Raw genomic sequence first — 24,648 nt, 5'->3', positions numbered from 1 at the left:
ACAAACATTTCGTAAATTGTCAGTATATAAATTTAGCAAAAATTATTAAGAAATGAAGGTTTCAGCTCCCTCAGACTTAGTTGGCCTTTGATGAATTTAGCTCTTATGTAAAAATAAGGAGATGTGGTATAATTGCCAATGAGACAACTATTCAAGTAAGTTCAATCAAGAGGATGTATAAGCAGTTACATGTATATAAAGGCAATCGTGGAAGGTTTCAGCTCCCTCAGACTAAGTTGGCCTTTGATGAATTTAGCTCTTATGTAAAAATAAGGAGATGTGGTATAATTGCCAATGAGACAACTATTCAAGTAAGTTCAATCAAGAGGATGTATAAGCAGTTACATGTATATAAAGGCAATCGTGCTTAAAGTGTTGTTTTGTGAGGGGATCAAGACGTAGGAATGTGAATGAGTGGTTTATGTGTGCAATAATTTCGGCCTCCTAATTATAGTGTAAATCTGCAGTTGTTTCATGTAGTTGATATACAAATTATCACAAACCTAAATGGATAAGATGAATGAATTAATAGTTGGTTGTTTAACGTCCATTGGCAACTGTTAGATGGATTATTAGGGGAGAACATTAATCATGATATAATTATGAACATTGGCAATCATACCACATCTTCTTTTTCATAAGAACATACATGCATGTGTAGATTTTCGTCTTAACTGTAAACGACAGTGTCCCCGGGCGTCAAAACCGAATTTAGACTTGTGTAAATTTATGAAACATACATTTCATTATTTAACCAATGTAAAGTGTTCCGAATTCACTCCAGATTTCTGAATTTATTCTCATTATGAAATCAAGAAGAAAGAATCATCAAATGCTCAGGCAAAACAAATAATACCGTTTTGAGCTATAAAGCCACAGCAATACACACAAGACCTAACGTACTACATTTTATTTTATATGCCACAAAACGTATCTAGCTTAGTTTAAATTAAAATAAAGAACAGAGAATAAAAAAGTTGCTAAAGAGAAAATACATATCCGTGTTAATTTTGCCTCAGTTTGTTTATTCAAGTTTGACATCCAACTTCTTAATCCGCAATCCACATTCACCCGACAACCTTATATATTGTATATTCTTGATGAAATACCCTCATGTACATGCATGTGACCACCAGGAACTGGGACAAATCTGATATCTTTCATGGTATTTATCAAAACCTAAATGATTGAAAATATCTAAGCAGAATATGCATTTGCCAAATAAGCGTTCAGAATTTTAATCTAGCATAGTTCAACATTGGAGAAATGACTCAAGTTGAACGTTATTAATAAGATGTCCAAAATATATATATACATGCATATTGCGATTGGTGCTGCAGTGTATCAAAGGTGTGAGTTCAAATCCCGTTGAGAGACAAACATTTGTCAGCTAAAAGATCTAATTCTTACACTAATGGGTTTAATTTTCAGACTCAATTATAGACGTAAGTAAAGTTTTAACCCAAAATCGAGAACAAGAGATTTGATATTTGCTGTTTCAAATATATTGCAATTGAATAAAGATAAAGTTACATAATAGTAAACCCTTTTCTATAACATCATGATACACATGTACAAGTAGATGAAAAAATTAGTATCTCGCGATTAAAAAAAAGTTTTCCAATCAGTTATGGTTATACAAGTCTGTAAAGTCATCTTACAAAATGCACTAAAGACTGAATGAATATCATCCGATTTAGAATTAACACACGTTGAGTGCACATTACACGATTAAGAATGAATGAACGTTGAGCGCACTAAACACAATTGAGAATGAATGAACGTTGAACGCACTTAACACGATTAAGAATGAATGAACGTTGAGCGCACGTTGAATGGAAAACACACAGAATGATGAACGATGAGCGCACGCACGTTGAATGCACGATGAATGAACGATGCACGCACACAGAACGGACGATGCACGATGAATGCACGGAAATAGGTCAGTTTGAATTTTAGAAGGTCTGTATATATACATGTTTTATTCCACGAGTTTTCCGATGCAAGAATATTTTATTAAATTTCATATTGGTTTTTTTTCCCGTTTAGCCTGAATGGAGAATTTAGAAATAAAGTAGGAAAATAGATTATAGCCTAGCGTGCTGTCGAAATATACCTTGTGCGCTAAATTGTAGAAAAGGGAATTTGGTCCTATAAAAATTACAAATACGAAAATGAAGAATTTTTCATAGTGGCGGGAATTTGTGTTCGATCTCTGTTAAAATACAAGGCACTTATTTTTGCTAATATTTCTTTAGTTTACATGTAAAAATCATTGCAATTTATACTAGTAAAAGAATATATTGTTCATACAACCTTGACCATAACAGGTCTCATTAAATCATTCTCGTTGCTGCATAGTAAGCCGATAAAACGTTTGTTTGGTGTTTTGTTTTTGTACTGATAAATGAAACAACTCCAAAATTGATAATTTCGTATCAAATAAAATGTTGTCCCGAATTAAAACTGAAACTCAATTTAATGAATAAAAAAAAACCGAGTATTTGATTTATGTACATGTCGTACGAAATAAATAACTGGAAAAATTAATTGAACAGTAAAAGCTACAATTTAATCCATCACTTGGTGTATGTCGTCTGTTTGTATTGTAAACATACTGAATTCGTTTTTTTCCAGAAATATATCTCTTAAATGAGTTCAAGTATATATATATATATATATATATATATAAATAAATCCATAGGGTATCTTGTGGTAGTTGAAATTATTCAGTGTAATCATTTAGAGTCCGTCGTCGACTGTCATACATTTCAAATTGTTTGCTGTTGGTCGTCTGTTGTTAATGGCAGTCGGCCCTCTGTCTCCAAATTTTAGCCCCCACTTAGGTCAATGACCAATATTTTTTTGGAAAGGGGGGGGGGGGGAGGGTATTTTTTTCGAGATAAACATTTTCTTTACTTAAAAAAAACCTAAACAATTTTCTTCGTTTTATCATTAAATTAGCAGATGTATACTCAAGTTAGATTGCAACTATAGATGTTGAATTAAAAAAATCATTTAATCTGTATGGTTCGGGTGACCCTACTTCTGTTTTAACACATGACGTCATCAATCTACATGACCGTTTGGAAAAAATGCGGACGATATAATCCATGGCTAATTCTCTTGTGGGTTAAAGAAAAGGAAATTTATGCCTTGAAGTAGTAAAATATTGTCACCTTTCAAATTTTTATTTTTATTTTTATATTCAGATCTTTAATTGTTTTGGTTTTATGTATTCACAATTTTATAGAAACTCGTGACAATTTAGAACTTGATATATTGTGTAAACACCTGTTTCTTGTTGAAGACTATACACGTATATGTTGCCCTCTTGATGTTCTTATGTTGTTTTTGTCGTTCGATTGCTGTCATATTGACGTGTAACCCACATCTCAAACAGTTTGAGTTCCGTTTGATTACTTTTTAACTCAACTTTTCAATCAGTTTATGACAAACTGAAAGGGTTATCGAGTTAATTTATTGCTTTCTTTCCCTCAAGCCATGAATATACTCAGTGGAAGATATATATATATATAGGTATAAGCGTTGTCTATTTTTATATGACAAGACCACAGTGGCAACAATATCCTTTTAATGTAGAATTCTTTATAAAAAAACTATGCCGACAATGTTCAAGCATCATCGCATACAGGTTTGTTTTATAAGACAGCTGATTGGATAAAAGTGATACATTCCCACGCCTACATTAATCTGATGTCCAATCAAATGCCTCCAGAAACCTGTCAATAAAACAATTACTGCAAAAATTGATAAGTTAGAGATTTGATTGTGTATTCGATATTTGAAAAAAGTAAGAAAGCTTCTATTCGTTCAACATTAAATTGCGAAGAACGTGTCGTGTAACAACCCTCCCCCTTTCATGTTTACACCTTCTTATTTTAACACTATCTTTTTCAACGGAGAAAATATAAAATATAACCGTACTGCAAGTTTCTGAATTTTGCAAGAATTCTATGTAGCAACGTGTGATTCACGGAATTGTCATATTTTCAAGATTTAACAGACCTCTGAAAGAAGTTAGATCATACAATTTTCACCAACCATGTGCAAAAAAAAAAACCACCGAATTATATTTGCAAATTGGAAAAGATTAAGAATTGTTTTATATCCGTACTAAAAATCTTCCGTAATTATTTGAAATAAAACAAAAAAAAATATGTTTCTCTTTGCCTGAATGCAAACGAAAACAAATTTTCATTTTATTCTTTATCTATAGTTTTCAAAAGAGGAAAAATTATCAAATTATTAAAAGAAAGACTAACGATAATATTACCATTCAGGTAAATGAGTTTTCCATAAAGTAACTAATTCTTAATTCACAACCGTCAATGTACTTGAAAAACTCTGGATTCATTTTTGATATTTACCTGATAGATAGATAAAAAAAAAACATATCTATCAGGAAGTTCGATGGCAAAAATGAAATAATAAATGTGTTTTTTTTTTGTAGACGAGTAGCAAATTGAAGTAGGAAATTTTGTTGAAAGAAAATTAAAATATATTCACATCTTTCTGAGTAAAGTGTCAAAAATGCAACAGTATAATTGTATTAATAGTAACTGATGACTATTTTATGGATTAAAGGATTATAAGTCGAACACGATACTCGCACAATGTACATAATTTAAAACTGGTTTATTTTTTTTTCTATAGATTGCATTCCGAAGTGCACATGCTTGGCTAAGATAGTTGAATGTTCAGCGAACAATATTACATGATATGCAAATGATATCAATCGAAAGCAACAGAGAAAGATTTAAGTTTTGAAATCAGAGCATTCCTTAAATTAAACATTTGAAACAGATTTTTTTAAGCACCAGCATGCATATTTTGATTATATAAATATAAAATTGAGAATGACTGATGTACTTATTATTCTATCTAACAATTAGCATTGGTAGTCTCGGCAGTTTTCTCTCCCTGAGTGCGGGAGGTCTTTTTTAGCGGACAGCGGAAAGAAAGTCACAGGACAGAAAGTTACAAATTTGATAGGACAAAAAGTCACATATAATTTGTTAACAATTGATTGATTATATAAGAGACAAATCTTGAAATAATTACTTTTTATTACATATTTTCTTTTTACAGTTTGTGAAATTGTTCATTAGCCTTGATAAATGAAGATTTATTAAATTTTAATCATTAGAAGGATATGTTTTTTGAAGCACCATGAAGCCATTTAGGCACCAAGCCACTTTGACATTTTGTTTTTGAAATGAGAAGTAACACGGGTGCTATATAAAACAAATCTGCTACGAAACAGAAATATAAACCGTAAACTAGATGTATAATTATGTACATTTTCTTTTTAATAATTGTTTCATAACTTATTCTATGTTATATTTTTCTATAATATAGTTTATTCTTTTTTTTTAGTTCTTGTTAAAAAAGACTTGATGCTTAAAAAGGTCAGAGAAGTATCAAAATCGGGTTTTATAGGTACCTATACTAAATATAAACTGTTACCTAGATTTTTGAAATATGCTTGCATTCTTGTTGCATTTATTTTGAAATAATGTTGTATAATTTGTAAATGTAATAATTTTATCCGGTGTATCCTTATATATGATAAAACATGGCAACATATTTCACATAACTTCCATGGATAAAACAGTCACAGCGTTGCACGGGTATTTATAATTATTAAGATAGTGTTTGACAGTCCGTTTCGGTTGAATGCTCAGATAATCCGTATATTAAAATGTAAATAACTTTCACCAAACATCTGTCATCTGTCAAAAATTAGAAAAATATAAAGTAAATAAGATACTCAGAATATATTTTCCTTGACTAATTTTATATGGGTAAGAACAATTATTTTAAATCACAGACGAAAATGTTTTTAAGAACATTTTTGATATTTATTACTAATCATTATATCTTTACAGACGGAACGAATAAATACTAAATTACTTAATGCAAGAAAGCACGACTGCAAAGTTTTTATGACTTGCACACTTTTCCGGTTACACCAGTTATTCTTTTCTTATATAACCAATTAAATGTTTACGTGAAATAACATCGGACAAAAAATGAATTGCAACTTTGCAAACGTTATTTAAGTAATAGACATACAACATAACATTAAAAGACCACAAAAGAATACCCTCCATTCTTTTCCGATTTTATTCATGAAAGGGAAACAACCCCTAATAAACACAGAGAAAGTGTCGCCCGTTTTGTATCCGAATATTTAAAATCTTAACACGAATGAACACGATCTTACAAAGTCTAAACAGCATTTTTACCTTTAGTCTGATTTGATCTGAACATGGTCTGATCAAGTCTTAATCGGATGCAAGAACAATCTCTCTTGTTTATCTTGACATGACTGAACGGACTTAACACGGTATATCGTGACAGCGTCTGAAAGTCTGAAAAAGTCTTGACGTTTTTCTCTAGCAGTAAATCCAGTCGATTAAGACTTGATCAGACCAAAATGACCGTTTCAGACTCAAATATTGCTACTAGTGTATACTACTGTTGCCTTTATTTATCTGTACCAAGTCAGGAATATGGCTATTGTTATCACATAGTCCGTTTTTATATTTATGTTGGCGTTTGTTTTTGTAACAGTTCAGTGTTTCTGTTGTTCCGTTTTGTTTCCTCTTAAAGATGATGTGTTTCCCTCAGTTTTGGTTTGTGACCAGGATTTGTTTCAGTTAAATCGATTTATGACTATTGAACAGCGGTATACTACTATTGCCTTTATTTACGGTATAAAACAAAAAGAAAGTGAGGTCATGTGGGAAGTCTTAGACCAATTCTTTGTGAAGGAACTGGGGATAGAAAATTTAAAGCAGACAGTTTCCCTATTGCTAATGCTCACAGGATCCCTTCAAGAGCCCCAGTTGTTGGCCAAAATGACCAGATGCTATAATTGTGAGATTTATGAATTATTCAAACAAAAAGTTAGTAATGGAAAATGCATTCAAAGTTACAAATAAAAAATGGAGTAGTAGAAGATTTAACAGTCATAATGAAAGGAGCACGAACTGATCTGGCAAAAAATGCGTATAGAATAAGAACTGATGAGAAACTACAAACCAGAATAAAAGAAAGAGGCATAGTCCTGGTCCTAGAAACATGCTTTAACTCAAAGGATGTGTGGAATATGCGCAAATAAAGGCAACAGTAGTATACCGCTGTTCAATAGTCATAAATCGATTGCGCGTTAACAAATCCGGGTTACAAACTAAAACCGAGGGAAGCACATCAACTGTAAGAGGAAAACAACGGAACAACATAAACACGGACCTGCAACAAAAAAGGAAACGCCAACATACATAGAAACGGACTATTAGATGACAACTGCATTATTCCTGACTTGGTACAGGACATTTTAAGAAATAATGGTGGGTTGAACCTGGTTTTATGGCTAGCCAAACCTCCCGCTTATATATAGCAATGTTAAAAATATCGCTAGCACTACGTGACAGGAATACAGTACAAATAAACGCAAGAACACTCAGGACAGAGAAATACATAAATAAATAGTATAACAGTACATTAAAACATGTAAACCGCAGAATAAGAACGGACACGTCCCATGAATTTACGACAGTACACCAGGACACCACAAACGAAGTATAAACTGCGCTTCACGTGAATGTATCAACGCCACAAAAAGTGACGTATTTTTGTGACATTTATATTATCACAGGTAAATTTCAAAAAATACAATAGACTTGTTTTATTTATAGACACGAATATAAAATTGGGATTGAGTTTGTAATGGTGTTATTTTATGTATTTTATGTACTCAAAACAAGTTATTGTGTCAGATGTTACAAGTACATGTATGACTGTGGCTACACAAATTGTAAATACAGACTGAGGTGATCCTAGTTTTTGTTTTGCTGTGACTGAAAAACTTATTATACAACTTTAATGTATTATAATGTTCAATTCTTTTTTAGGACTCGCTCGTCAGTAAGTATACTGCTGTGTTAATGTGTTTGCCTTTGTGTTTCTTCTTTTTATGCTTTTGTTATAGTTGCAATCATATAGGATATACATAGGCTGCATGTCAGTTCATGGTCTTATTATTTATCTTTAGTTTTTCTTTAGTTTTGGCCACAAAAAGTGTATATTTATCATCATTCATTGGTACATACAGGAAGAACCTAATATCATTAAAAGAAAATGGTTTACGTAAGGAGTCGTTTTTAAAAACAAAGATTTTTTTAGTCTGTAAATAAATATGGAAAAAATTTTAAATTACATAAAAAACATTTTCCAGGAAACAAATTAACTCTACGCCTTAATATTTCAGCATTCTAATAAAGTGCTTTCATATCATCAAAAAGACCCGTGAGATTTGTATTAGAGTGACGATAATCCCTAAACACGCCACAAGTCAAAGGAACATGTGGTAGTTAACATCTGGTGTTGGGCTCTCAAAGGCTATTTTTCTTTGTACTAAATTTTTGATACTTCAAACTTTCAATCACATACTATAATACAGAATACCTTTCATTACCTGGTATATTTTACATCATCAACTGCATCTTTTTATCAAAATAAAGATAACATAATACTTGACACCCTGTATGTACCAACTTGTTTCTCCATCTACATCTTAAAATATACTGTTTGAATTTTAAGCTTTCACAGGATTTTTATAATGCTGTTCATTGCTCTAACATATATAAATGCTTCTTTTTTTACTGTTGTTTACCTTTAATTCAACTGTTTGTGCTTTTCTTATACTCATGTTTAATGTGTGCATGACAACAGCCTTTACTTTGCTAGTTTGTTAATCTTTACTGTTTATTATCAGGTTAAGATTAAAAAATATACTGCTTTGTGGAGAAATACTTTCTTCATGAATGCACAATCTTCCATCGCAATATAGCATAAATGCTTACATGATTTTTTGTATTAAGTAAAAGAACTATAAATTGAAAAAAAAACAAACAAACTATGAAACTAGAATGCATAAAGTATCCTATTATTTAAACACATTCAGCTGAGCAAAAGAGTGAAATCTGTGTACATACATGTACAGCTGATCTAGAAATAAAAAACACTTTATTACTTTACCTTTTAGAATAAATCTATTTATTTGGGTATATTCGATGAGTGATTATAAGAGAACATTAAAAAAATATAACTTTAATCGAATGTCACACATAAATGAATGACTATATAAATAACACATAGCTGAGAGGGTGATAGAGCAGATTGTTACCCCGAGAAAACATTGTCAACTGAGGCGAAGCCCGTACCTTGACCTATAATGGTTTACTTTTATAAATTGTAACTTGGATGGAGAGTTGTCTCATTTGCAATCATACCACATCTTCCTATATCTATATATGGTGTTTATTGTTTTTTGTTCTTGTTTGTGCTTATAACCACATGTATGCTTTTAATAACTGTTTGTTCTTGTATGAATTTTTACAACAGAAAACCATCCTTGCCAAGTGTATCAAATGTTGTATTTCAAGACACATTTTATTTTTACCAATATACTGCTGCCAAAATCCAAATTTCAGTATTATTTTCTGTTTTTAAATTTTTGATATTTTGTTTTTGTTTTTGTTATTTATTTATTTATTATTTTCTCGTCTGTCTTTTCCTTTCTATAAAATATAGTTCAGTGCTTTCCTTATTGAAAAATGCTATAGAAATAATGTATACTGTATATTTCAGAATTTAGAATAGTAACAACTACTAACTAGTTCTAATGTTTAACGAGGCCGGGGTAAGGTATCGGCATTTTCTGTATCTAAATAACAAATGTAAAAAAAATTCAATAAAGTATGATGAAATTTAAAAAAAAAGAATAACGAAAATGTTTTAAATGAAAGCATGGTTTGTCATGATGAGTGTATCCGAAAACACTTAATGAAAAAACCGAAAACAGTCTTTATTAAACACATGATTTCGCGGTTTTATATCTTTAGATACCAAAACAGTCATATTTTCTGTAATTTTAGCCATTGTGTCCTCTTTCTGGTTGTGAATATCTGACTAAATGGGGATTTGCATGACGGTGATGTATTCATAGCAAGAGACGCTGATCCTGTCATCGCACTCGGTCTCGCTCCTTTTGGGGTTTATATGATTCCCTCAGTTTTGATTTGCTTCCTTTAATTGTCTCTTTTTAATTGATATACGAGAGTTGAACAACGATAAACTACTGTCGTTTTGATTCATTATGTATTATGGTAGGAATGAAGTATACAATATATATTCGATAATAAGACTTACATCTGTCACCTCTGAAATTTTGTGGAGCCCAAATTGTCTCTTCAAATTGAGAAACACACGTTCCCTCCTTTTTTCAACAAACATTTCCTCTTTACTACATAACTGGTTAACATTTCTAAATTTGACATCTGTGTGCCTGTAGATTATATTCGATTGACATATTCAAAAATATGAAAGAACATGTAATACTGATCAGCAATTAATGAAAATAAAATTCCTTTCTATTCCATTTTAAGGGCATACGATACAGATGAGATATTTCTTTCATTTTTCCTTTAAATTGTGACACAAAGTCGTTTCAATTTGCACTATGGACATATGAAAATAAAGTATATATTCATGACTCGTTCGTGTATTTTACGCCAAACATTTTTCATTTTATCCAGAAAAATAGATTTTGCAAATTGAGAACAATTTTTAATTGACTTGTTTTGAAAGTTAAGCTTATGAAGTCTTTTGAATATTTTTTTTTATATATATAACAACATTATATATTTATTTACCAAATATGTTTGTTACATTGTTACATCAAGAGTCCAAGCTTTTCTTGATATATCCTGTAATATTCCACTGATTACCCAGGTTAGTAATCAGCTGTTGATATATATATATATATATATATATATATTTGAGTCTAATATTTTTTTCCTTATCTGCGCAGCATCGTCTATTCTAGACGATCCGGTACATATTACATTTTCTGATTGATCCTTTTTATAGACTCCTATAAATGTATATATATATACAGCACAAACAACATTTTCCAAAAGACCAAAAGTGAAAAAGTATATTTTAACAAAACGCATTTGTTTAACAGGTCGAACAACTGATGTTCTAAAACCCTGCTGACTGCCATGGCGATTACCAAATAAACGTATCACAAGATGTAACAAAATGAATCTTAATTTTTAATTGAATACCAAACAGAAAACAATAAACTTGCGGAAAAGATGGTATACCGCAAACATGAGGTGCACAAATTTGTACACCATATCCGGATTTCGACAATTAATGTCTCTTCAGTGATGTTAGGAATCTAAACAGTATTTGGAAGGCCATATGATTTACCTCAATTTAGGATAGACTCGTAAATTTTGAAGAGTCGAAATAGGATGAACGGATCATATAAACCCGAAGGAAAATATGATACAAGCCCAAACGAAAAAATATAAACAAGTCTAAATTGAAAACAACGTTCAAACCTATCATTGCGTTGGATAAAAACCGCAATTTTGATACGTGTGAATCTAACTTTGATTTTCTCATTAACTCATGAATACTTTTCCAATCATTTTCTAAAAATCGACAAGACATAAAAAAGTGGTTATAATCTTCTTCTTCGTTACATACATTAAACAGACCGTCTTTCTTCTGTTTCCCTTTAAATAATAAGTGTTTTGTTGGCAAAATGAATTGTAAAAGTTTTCACGTATATATTTTTAACTTATTCTCTTCTAAATGATGAAACATGAAAAGATATAATTGATTTATGCTAAGGTTCTCATTAATTGTAAAATACGCATCCATAGAAATAGAATTGTATGCGACTGTCGTACAAGTGAGAGGTTTAGCTAGCTAATAAAACCAAGTTTAATCCATCATTTTCTACATAAGGAAATGCTTGTACCAAGTCAGGAATATGACAAAAAGTAAAATCACAAAAATACTGAACTCCGATGAAAATTCAAAAAAGAAAGTCTCTAATCAAATGGCAAAATCAAAAGCTCAAACACATCAAACGAATGGATAACAACTGTCATATTCCTGACTTGGTACAGGCATTTTCCCATGTAGAAAATGGTGGATTGAACCTAGTTTTATAGCTAGCTAAACCTCTCACTTGTATGACAGTCGCATCAAATTCCATTATATTGACAACGATGCGTGAACAAAACAAACAGACACAATAGGTAAAAATGTCAAAAATAGGGGTACAGCAGTCAACATTGTGTTATCATCTTAATCACTATAAAAAGAAACAAATGTAACGAAGAAGCACAAAAAGGCATACATCAAATCTAACATCCTCATTTTGCTTTTGTATTATACGATTTTATTTATCTATGTAAAATCCACCCATAAAGGATGGAAGGTTTTAAGTACTGGCGTAAAATTGCGCGTTTGAAATTCGCACAGGTAGACATAAAATAATTTTGTCGTTCAAAGTATGACGGAATACATAAGTACAGAGTCACGTAAAATGGATATCACAAAAAACAAACTTAACAGTAAAAGTAATATTAATAAATAAAATAATTTTGTGGTTCAAAGTATGACGGGATGCATAAGTACAGAGTCATGTCAAATGTATATCACAAAAAACAGACTTAACAGCCATTTTATAAGGGACTTTCCGTTTGGAATATTCCTTGGAGTTCGGTATTTTTGTTATTTTACTTTTTACTAACACCAATTGAGGGTTCATTTTTATCTTTGCCAATTGATTTGTAAAATGTTTGTTGAAAAAATTGAAGCCCAACTCAATTTATGTCTAGGAAGATTTACAACACTTTTAATTGAACTTTCAGACTTTAACATCTGAAGACAGTCTTTTTAGATGGCTTTTTTTCAAAATATTTATTTCTGCTATCCAAATATTCTTACAGACTAATTCATTTTCTAAAAAAGATTCGAAATTCAAAATTTTTATGGAATTTACGTTTTTGATTTCACAAGATAATTTAAAAATTAAGATAACATGAATGGAAAGTTTATCTAATTTTTAACAATCTAAAACAATTAAAACAAGTGTATTTGTTTGATGAAAAAAACGTGGTTCAATTTTCTTCGAAAAAGTAAAATTTGCAATTGTTCAATAAACATGTCTAAATGAGTTTTTAATTTAACTTTTTAAATTGAAATATGACAAAATGCTAAAATTTGGAGAATTTTTTTCATTTTGACATTTAAATTGAAAATTTGAAAATGCTCCAATTTGGATCATTTTCATTTTGACATTAATGATTCAAAAATGAAAAATGCTCCAATTTCGTTTTGACATTATAAATTGAAAATAAAAACGCTCCATTTGGAATTATTTTTGGAAAAATTCAAAATTGAAAAATGCCCACATCTGCATCATTTCCAATTTGCTTATATGTAGAACAAATTGGAATTTGTTTCAATATTGGTTTGGTTTCTCAATTTTCATATTGTCGACAATTTTTTTGAAATTTTTATTGATTTGTTTTTTTAATTTTAATTTCTTTAAGTACACTATTTTTGAAGGACTTTTTATGGATAGATACGTGTGCACTCTGCGATATCAACTAGACATGTTTTTAAATGCTTATTGGAAGTAAAAAATAATTTTAAAAACGGATGTTTTTTAAACATTTTTCAATATCGCTGTCAGAATTGGAGAATTAATAATGTTCCACATAAATGCATTTTTCATTTGCCAAACAATTTCAAAAATTGAAAAATACTCAAAACAGGAGCGTTTTCATATTTGTGAAATTTTTTGGAAAAATGAAAAATAAACCATGACGTAATAGTTCCTATTTTTATTGAGAAATTTACAAATAGAAAACTGCTGTACTAGTGAATCTTTTTATTTTTAGTTGAAATTGAAAACAGGTAATGTGAAGTTTATCAAACATAACTGTTCTAAATTCTATTCTCTGTTTGCCCGGTTTTCATAAAGTGTTCCTTAGTTTATAAATGTTAAATGTAGTGACCAAGGTGATTGTAAATTTAGATTAAATTGTTCTGATATCACGCTTTTAATTGGTGACAGATAGTCATAGACAGTTTTTTTACCAAGAAAAAAAGACTCCATGTGCTTGTTTTTGCTTTGCTTTTTGTTTGTTATCTTTTTCTTGGCTTTAGCAGAAATGATATAGATAACTTATGTGTTTTTTATGGAAGATAAGTTGCAGTGTATTTTTTAATTCAACATCGTCGTGTAAGTATCCAAGCAACACCACAACGCGATACAAACATTTATTGACTATATTTGATGACTGTTGGTGGTTTTTTTCAAATGTTATGTCCAACAGTAGATTATACGAACTTCAATCAACAGCATTTCTGCTTTCCTGTGAGACTGCTTCAAATTCATGCAAATGTTTTGATAAAGTGCATATTATTAGCGACGTCACGGAAACAACGCAATAAACATGGATGAATTATTATATACCCCTGTTACTGTATTGTACGCTATTAATACAAAATTTAATATAAAGACTATTAGCTGAGTGTTTAAAGATGTTTGCTACACACAATTGAGGTTTCGCAAGATCAGCCAACAGACGCAACTGATCGTCTAGAACTATCGAAGATCTTTCCATTTAACTTTATACACCATTTAAATCATGATTGTAATGAAATAGAGGTCGGTTGTTTAAAAGATATTAAAGATATCTTGTACACAGCATTATATTACTTATTTTAATGTCTTAGGTTCCGAGAGGGTTTTTGATATAAAAGATGGCTGTCGTTTCCGTTTTAGCATATGTTTGTGGAAATATTTTCTGTGTCACAAATAAATGCGTAGCATTTATGTCAGTATTATCAGCTCCCGTTAGATACATCTTTGTAAGTAAAAATCGATACTTTTATTTGATAAAATAAACAAAACATAATATGTATTGCTACACATTTATGAAAACTTAATGTTTAACATTCTGTCGGTGCATATACTTATATATTAGCATTGCACAATGGCATGCTATTCTCGTACTGTTTATGACGTCTGTATACTAAATATATTGGATGTACATAGATTGATACTTCAGTCCGGGGGAACATGATTTATTTATACGTTGTCATTGGCAATAAGCTTTCTGTAGCTGTTAGTACCCTTAGTCGGTTCTTTGTGTCTTTTGTCTTTTTGTTTGTTATTTTTTTGCGCCTCGTGCCAATTTGATGCGTCAAGCCATTTACAACAGATTTTTTAAGTTTGTTTTAATGTTATGCTGTAACACCACTGTTCATGGTTAGAAGAGGAGATAGTTGAGCGCTCACAAACATTTTTTAACCTGCTTAATTCTTTTTGTGCCTATCCAAAGTCAGTATCCTTTAATTCAGTGGTTGTTGTTTGTTGCTGTCTGTTATAACTGTGTTTTGTGAATTGTTTTATAGATAAATCAGGCCGTTGGTTTTTACGTTTGAACTGTTTCACATTTTGTCAAGTCAGGGTCTTTTATACCTGACTATACATTATGGCGTCTTTTTCGTTGTTTATGGCCGAACAGTGGCATATAGTTGCCTAGATTAATTTCATTAGATGGTTGTCTGGTTGGCAATCATACTACATCGCTTTCTTTTATTTGAAATAATCATTACAATTGTCAGAAACCATGCAACTATTTATTGTCAATCTGGTCATATCAACTCTCTGGCATATTTGTTTGAAAGCGTTATTTGTTTGCATTTCGTTGATTCGCATTAAAATACTACCACTCCATACTTACGGGTTGCTCATGACATCAAATTCTATTTTGGCCTGAAACGACAATATTTGTTTTAATTATTTAATTCTTAAAAAAAGAGTAAACGATATTTTATGTGTTTGTTTTACCTTGATTTGTCTTCTTCGTCGATTTACGAGACGTGAAGAGAAAAAGAGAGGCGAAAGATACCAAAGAGAGATTCAAACTCACAAGTCGAAAATAAACGGACAATGCCATAGCTAAAAGGAAACAGACAAACAATAGTACACAAAACACAACATAGAAAACTAAAGACTGAGCAACACGAACCCCGCCAAAAACGAGGGGTGATCTCAGGTGCTCCGGAAGGGTAAGCAGATCCTGCTCCACATGTGACACCCGTCCTGTTGTTTAAACATCGGCAAACTACTGTCGACTTAATTTAACAAATACGCCTATTTGGTTAAATTCAAGAACATGTTGTATGGTGTGATAAGTTGTCACATCCATTGCTTCTCAACTTCTTGTTTATCGTATACTTGAAGTGGGGGTATCAAAAGTGAGCAATTGCTTATATTTCCAGTTTGTAGTTGTTTAACTTTTTTCTTTGGGTATATAATATTAAATTATTAACAATATTACATAATACTTTTATGTAAGAAGATCATTTCAGGTATGTTTTTTGTAGTAATCCAATTGGTTTGAGCTTGATTTCCAATCAGAAAATGAATCCAGGTATGAAATATATGTAGGACTCAAATCTTTGGTGGATTCCAAATCTATGGCAAATTCCTAATCTATGGTAAATATTGACGTCACAAACGCTAAACAAATCACAAATCTATGGCAGTTTTTTGTTTTCTCCAAATCTATGGCAGATTTGGATATTACGTAATTTTCCATCACAATTAAATAACGTCATGTAACATCGAAGCCGCCGCTAATGGTGACGGTTTTGTTATATAGAAGGAAAAGAAAAAGAACGAAAAAGCCTGTTTTTCAAGGACCCTAATCCATAAAAAATTATATTTCAGTATTGTGTTTGTTTCCACTCCTTGTTTTCTTCCTCTCGTGTCCCTGGTGTTGCCCTCACCCTTAATTGCACGAGTTTTTACTGTGCATTTTGGTTTGCTTTTTGCTGTTTTTTTGTAATTTTTATACCTATGGTCTCCTTAATTTTCTTATAGATGTAACATAACGAACAGCATTTTGTCAGCTATATAGTAGTGACTACCTGTACTATTGCAGCAAATAATCTTTTTTTGAGATTTTGAAGAAAAAAATATGTCATAGATTTCTAATAAATTTTTACATTATTTTCCGCTATATTTATGTCGAATAACTGTACTGTTGGAGAAATAAGGATTTTTTTTAAAAGAAAGCCACGTGTTTGAGGCAAGATATTGTTAATTACAGGACTTAAATCGTCATCAGTCTAAAAATTTGTATATTATTTAACGCTCAAATAAATATAAGGTAAAAATTAAAACTGCTTTTTGTGTCTTTAATGGACTTGGTCAAATGAAGGGTCAAACATGTACAATGCACAGAGTAGGAAATGTTTAATCTTCCGGGCACAAGATTTCAACCCTAAAGTATGTGTTCATTTCACAAATGGTTATGGATATATGCTTCCTAGTAGTACTCCTAATCCGTTTTTCGTATACTGGCTTTTACTTAAAGGCAGCTTTTTCGCTACCTTTGGACATTTCGACATCAAAATCATTGGTCAGATATGTACAGGCGGGTCCGCCATTTGCAGAAAATCTGTAGGATTTGAAAACTAGATTAGGACACTAAAAAATTACCATACATTAGGAAACTAAAACATTACCATACATTAGGAAACTAAAAAATTGCCATAGATTAGGATTCTAAAAAATCTGCCATAGATTGGGGATGACATGACGTCATGTTTACCATAGATTAGGAATCTGCCATAGATCTGGAACCCACCATAGATTTGAGTCCTACATATATATTAGGTCTAACGAGTATGACACATAGAAAATACACCTTTCAATCATTTCAATTGTTAAAAGTTATCACAAAGTGGATAAATTTATAATTTTGTGTTAGTTATTCATTGTTATTGGAACAACTGAATAAACATTTAAATTTTTCAATATTGAACTCTGAGATGTCTGAATAAATCACCAGGGAAAATGTTAGGTTTCTTTCAGTTGTTCAGTTCTTTTACGACCGTGTGAGTTTAACTACCGTTTAGTTCTGTTTGGAGTAATTAAGAAAAGGACGCCTTGCGATCGATTCAATGCCTTCAGTCTAAATGTCTGTTTAAAACTGTTTTTTTTTTTATATTTCCTTCGTGACAAGTAAACTCTTAACGACATTTCCATAACTTTAAACGTTACAAAATATTACAAAATTCTCTTTACATTTCTTTTTCCAAATTGTTTGTGCAACTAACATGATGTCTAAAACCAGTTTGATAATAAATGCAATAAGATATTTTTCTTATTGTAGTATTTGTGTATAACTACCAACTAACTAATCAATTTTTTTAATGCTTATAATGTAAACGTATGATATAACATGTTTCGAAATCGTTTAAAACAAGCCCTGTATATTTTCATATAAAAGACAGACATTTCTAAGGGAAGTCCAACATAATTTACTAAATGAATGCTTCCATTTTTTTTTCTTTTTAACGCCATGAAATATTTCTTTTTTCCATCATTTACTTGTTACATTATCTTCAACAAGTCTAAGCTCCTTGTAAATTGTAAATTATATTTATAATGATTATAGTATTATAATAAATTATAAAGCATCAATCTAATAAATGTTTATTTATGTCTCTGTCCTGAGTGTTCTTGCGTTTAGTTGTAATGTATTCCTGTCACGTAATGTTGTCATTTTAGCCGTATTTTTTACATTGCCATATAAACGGGAGGTTTGGCTAGCCTTAAAACCAGGTTCAACCCAACATTTTTTCTTAAAATGACCTGTACCAAGTCAGGAATATGGCAGTTGTTATCAAATAGTCCGTTTCTATGTATGTTGGCGTTTGTTTGTGTAGCAGTTCAGTGTTTATGTTGTTCCGTTGTTTTCCTCTTGTAGTTGATGTGTTTCCCTCGGTTTTGGTTTGTGACCCGGATTTGTTTCAGTTAAATCGATTTATGACTATTGAACAGCGGTATACTACTGTTGCCTTTATTTATTTTATATTAACAAAAAATTTAACTTCTTTCCACTTTTTAATATAAAGCATTTTTTATATTAATTCTCTATCAAATGAAAAGATAAAGCACATCAAGTCCTTCCATTTTCTGATCAGATAAATAGTAGGATTTATAGATTGAATATCCAATAAAAAAGTATAACAAAAATACCGAACTCCAAGGCAAATTCAAAAAGGGGAGGTCCATAAAAACTGACAAAATCAAACGCTACCAATCAACGGAAAGAGTGAAAAATACCTGCCATATTCCTTACTTGGTACAGGTATTTTCCGAAAGAAATGGTGGGCTAAACCTTATAGTTAGCAAAACTGTCCACTTGACAGTTGTTTATAGTTGGGTCAGTATGCGTTATTGATTTCCCATAGGCGGTAATGGTAACATTTTCTTCGGTAGCTCAGTCCATATCGTAAACTTGGATACGAATGATGGCTCGTTTTGAGGCTAAGACATTTTCACATATGTGGTTAAATTTTCGGGGTACGAAGTGAAATTCATATTTCCGTAAATTAGCACACCCCGAAAATTCTTTCGTGATGCTGCTCCTCGTGGTAAAAAATCACTTTCTTCGCACAATAAGTTCTTTAAAAATTTAATCCTTTGCATACATTTAATAACTCCATAGTTTTTACACATTTATTCTATGGTCCTCTACTGTCCAAATCAACAGAAAAGGTTAAGCTCAGTCACTTGCTAAAAATAGAAACATGTTTAATATCACATCACAGAGGTTTTTTTGTTTACGCACAACTTTTGTGTTCCTCGATTTGAGGCGCATTAGGGATATTGACCCAGTTCCATTATATTAAAAAAAACTGGTTGAGCAACCCAAACAGACATTATTAAAGTGTCAATAACTGGGATCCAGCACCCAAAACTGTTTAATCATACATCACAGACATACAACACAACTGGCTAATAAACTCAAACCAAATATTTTAGTGCTTTAAAGTGATTTCAATATCAATTATATTCAAACCCTCGTTTACATATCTACCAATCATCGTATTTATTTTAACTTTATCTGGTTTGTCATTCAGATAAAAGAGGGATGAAAGATACCAGAGGGACAGTCAAACTCATAGATCGAAAACAAACTGACAACGCCATGGCCAAAAATAAAAAGACAAACAGACAAATAATAGTACAGATGACACAACATAGAAAACTAAAGACTAAGCAACACGAACCCCACCAAAAACTGGGGGTGATCTCAGGTGCTCCGGAAGGGTAAGCAGATCCTGCTCCACATGTACTTGAACATTTTCTTTTTGTTTATTTCTTACATTTCCTGCGAATACACATGAGCTAGATAAAAAGGTGAATATTGGTATAATCAGAGATATGATGATCAATTATTTGCCTAACATAGCGAGATTTCGCTTTTTCCAAAGAAGTCTATTTTCTCAATTTTATTTCAAAATTTGGTTTCTCACATTCATTTTTATCATGTCCAAAATAAATTCCTCGAGCTCTAGCTAGCTATAAAACCAGGTTTTATCCACCATTTTCTACATAAGAAAATGCCTGTACCAAGTCAGGAATAACAATAACAACAATTGTTTGTCAATCAAGACGCCCCGAGGAGCAGAACAATTACAGTTTAAATTAAAGTGTACAAGTAATTGGGGAAAACGTAATTAAACTTTAATCGGGAAAATTCTTATTATAAAAACATTAGTTTTACCACTTTTTACATTTTTGGCAAATGCCTGTACAGTTCCAGAGAAATTTAGAAAAGATGTAGAAAGTAAATGTTATAAATACATCTGGGATGGTAAACCAGATAAGGTTAAAAGAAATACCATAATAAAGTCATACGAAGAAGGGGGGTTACAAATGATCGACATACAAAGTTATTTTATGTCTCTGAAAGCATCTTGGGTAAGTAAACTCATTAGTAATGATATTTCAAACTGGAAGTTGATTCCATTAAAGTATCTCAGTGTGGTGGGTATTAATTGGTTGATTTTTAAGATGAATTTTGAAAAGAAGAAAATTCTAGAATATATAAAACACATCCCTGAATTTTATAGAGAAGTATTTAAATGATGGGTAATATCAGGCGGTGGACAGACAAAAAAACCTACCAACCTCACAGAAATAAGAAAACAGGTAATTTGGGGGAACAAACTGATTAATTTTGAAAATAAAACCATTATTTTTGAAAATTGGATTAAGAGTAACTTGATATTTGTCAATGATATTATAGATGACACTGGTAATATATCTCAACATTTTATTCTGCAAAAATTAGACTGCAAGAATAATTGGATTGCAGAAATAAATATTTTAAAAAAAGCCATCCCAAAAGACTGGCTTCAGATGTTAAAGTCTGAAAATTCTATTAAAAGTATTGTAAATATTCCTAGACAGAAACTGATTTGGAAAGGAAATTACATTGAGGCTTCAAGCTTTTCAACAAATATATTATATAAGTCAATTTGTAAAGATAAAATTGAACCATCAATTGGTGTTAGCAAATGGATGCGTATTTTACAAATTAATGAGAACCTTAGTATTAACCAACTATATGCTTTCATGTTTCATTATTTAGAAGAGAATAAGTTAAAAATATATAGATGGAAACTTTTACAATTCATATTACCAACAAAACACTTATTGTTTAAATGGAAACAGAAGAATGACGGTCTATGTAATGTATGTAACGAAGAAGAAGATTATAATCACTTTTTTATTTCTTGTCGATTTTTAGAAAAATTTTGGAAAAGTATTTATGAGTTAATGATAAAATCAAATTTAAATTTTAGAATATCGTTTAAGCAATTATTAGTCTTCGGATATAAAATGTTTGACAAAAATTATTTTGGTCTGAATTATTTCCTAACAATTTTAGGTTTTTCTATTTATAAGTCATATTATGTATCTAATCAGAAATTGACAAATGTAAATGTTTATCAAATTTTTGTTCAAGAATACATTAAAAGATATAACGAAAACAGAACAATGAAATTTAATCCATTACTGAAGTCACTAAAAAGAAGTTTAGACGATTGAATAGAATAAAACATAATGCATTAAAATGTTGTAAAATTATATTTCAAGAAATTTATACATATTATTATAATATATACATATATACCAGCAGCTTATTACTAACCTGGGTAATCAGTGGAATATAACAGGATACATCAAGAAAAGCTTGGTTTCTTGGTGTGACAATGTAACAAGCATATTTGGTGAAAAAATATATAACGTCGTTAAAAAAAAAAAAAAAAATAATTGTGATGATTTTTTTTTTATTGAACTATTATAATATATGACAATTAAACTAAAACTATATAGGAAAAGGGAGAAAATAAGCACAGTGTATTCCCAAAGATAACGAGTGAGTGAACACAATCAGTACCTTGTATTATTGAAAGAAGAGCTGTGGGCTACTCATGTTTTATTACTTAATTTTGCTCTTCTAGTCTTTATTAAACTATCTATTAATTTTATCATTATGTTATTAACCATTAGATCTTCATTTGACATCAACCATATAAATTTTGAATTGTCATTTAAAAATTTAAAATTAGTAAATTTAGAAGATAAATCTAAAATGAAACTGAACCTTTCAGTTCTAAGTGATGGACACTGAAGAAGAAAATGAATTTCATCCTCAACAATATCATTATTACATAATTTACAAAATCTTTTGTCTGAGGGTATTCCTTTGTGTCTTCCCTTTTCTATTTCAAGTTCATGGGCACTGATTCTAAATTTGGATAACTCATTTATTAATTTACAACTTTTTAACAGTAAATATTTTTAAAGGCCATTACTATTTTTAAATATTCTATAAATTCGTAATTTATTTCCTTGCGCCATGCCAGGTTTGTCATTATTTAATTGATTGAACCAAATTTCATCATATTTAATTCTGAGTCTTTTAATGATAATTGACTTTATATTAGATTTTTGATTTAACAAATATTATGGGGTTAAATTTATATATTTGAATAATGAATAAATGCTACCCAATGTAGGGCTCAGCTTATTCCCTTGACGGACACCAATATCTGATGGGAAGTTTTCAGTTAGTGTGTTACTATTAGTTTTTACACACAAAGATGTGTTTTAATACATATCTTTAATTACATTATAAAATAAATGACTCAATCCGAGCTTCCTCAATTTAAAAAATAAGGTTAAGTGCCAAACTTTGTCGAAGGCTTTTCTAAAATCAACAAAACAGGTATAGAGGCATTTTTGTTCCTGCTTAGTATATTTATTAATCAACGTTTTAAGTACAAACATGTGGTCACTAGTTCTTTATCCTTTACAAAATCCTATCTGCTCTGCACCAACTATATGTCTTTTAGTTAATCACATTTCTAATCTATTATTAAGTATATTTTTAAAAAGAGTTTTCCTATACAACTACCTATTGTGATGCCTCTTAAATTGAGGGATCATCTTTTGATCCGTTTTCATGTATTGGAACAATAAATTTTTTAGCCTATATTTCAGGATACTTTCCTGTTGGTAACACTTTGTTAGAAATCTTTACAAAACATTTAGGTAGATATGATTGGCTGCACTTAAGCATCTCATTTATTATGGAGTCAAAGCTGCTTGATTTATTGTTTTTTAGTTATTTGACTGCTTCATTTATCTCTTTCTATAATCCAATTCTGTGAAAATTTTATGCTTTTCTAGGTTATTAAATGAATCAATTAGTTCTTTATTACCAGGTAGGGAATTTGAATTAAGCTTTTTAAAATATTGTTACCAATCTGAGTTTGATATATTAGATGCATCTCTTTTTTGAGAGGATTGATTACTGAGAGACTGTAGATAGGCCCAATATTAGGATGGATTGATATCTCTCATGTTGTCTAATTGTACAATAAGATCTTTACGGAACTGTTTATATTTATTTTTTCTAATTTTCCTATAAAGTTTTAAAAAACTAAAGAAATTCCTTCTCACTATAGGGTCATTATTATATTTTTTAAAATAGTTTATCCTTGACATCTAATTTTTTTTGCATTTTAATTAAAGAAAAATCAAACCACTTTGGTTGTTTCTTTTTATTTTTAGTCTTTGAATTAAAGGAGTTAATTTTAGGGAATATTTGTTATAAAGATTTATCAGCTGTCTCATAGATTATATCATTTAGTTTTGGAATATGACAGTTGTTTTCCATTCGTTTGATGTGTTTGAGCTTTTGATTTTGCCATTAGTTAAGGGACTTTCCGTTTTGAGGATTTTCCTTGGCGTTCGGTATTTTTGTTATTTTAATTTTTACAAGTTTATCTGTCCAATTAATATTTGCTATTTTGTCTTTACTGTTTTTGAGTTTTATAATTCATATCCCTCATGTTTCATTTTCTTTTGATAGTGATTTCAAGCTTGATACTGGTTGTTTGTTTGATGATTGTTATTTGCACTTTTAAAATTAAATTCGGCAATATTTTTTAATGTTTCGTTTTTCTTTTTTTGAAATGATCCACTTTCTAAAAAACTGATTTCTTGCAGTTTTGTTGTTTGGTCCATTTTAACAAACCATTGAAAATTTTGTGTCATTAATTTGCATATGTACTAACACAATTCTTCCATCTTTGTCTGTAAAATGGTTTATAACCTTATAACAATACATTGTTAATAAATACCGAGACCCCCTGCTTGCGGATGTACCATTACTGCAAACAACATCAAAGTCAGTATGATTTGGGTTTCGATTTTAATAAGTAAATCTATATGATTTCTTGTATTAAGGCTTTTGATATTTTTTGACATTTTAACCATGTCAAAACGCGGTTACTCTTTTCTCTTGAGTGCATGCCATTTACTTTAAGACTGCAAAATTTTACCTTGAT

General features: G+C 30.5%; 1 protein-coding gene across 7 annotated transcripts in view; it reads right to left on the bottom strand.

Moving 5' to 3' along the window:
- The window catches only part of LOC127732822 (cytosolic phospholipase A2-like), a 141,084-nt gene that overhangs the window by 66,943 nt on the left and 49,493 nt on the right, over positions 1 to 24,648 (bottom strand). For all 7 annotated transcript variants that reach the window (XM_052241992.1, XM_052241995.1, XM_052241996.1 and 4 more), the window contains 2 exons: positions 15,663 to 15,694; positions 10,246 to 10,381 (listed from right to left, as the gene is read on the bottom strand). In XM_052241992.1, the coding sequence (XP_052097952.1) occupies positions 10,246 to 10,381; positions 15,663 to 15,694 (168 nt within the window). The remainder of the gene's footprint in view (positions 1 to 10,245; positions 10,382 to 15,662; positions 15,695 to 24,648) is intronic.

This window comes from Mytilus californianus, unplaced genomic scaffold (assembly GCF_021869535.1).
Source record: "Mytilus californianus isolate M0D057914Y unplaced genomic scaffold, xbMytCali1.0.p SCAF_28, whole genome shotgun sequence".
In the NCBI taxonomy this organism is placed as follows: Eukaryota; Metazoa; Mollusca; class Bivalvia; order Mytilida; family Mytilidae; genus Mytilus; species Mytilus californianus.
This window is presented reverse-complemented; position numbering and strand designations above follow the sequence as displayed.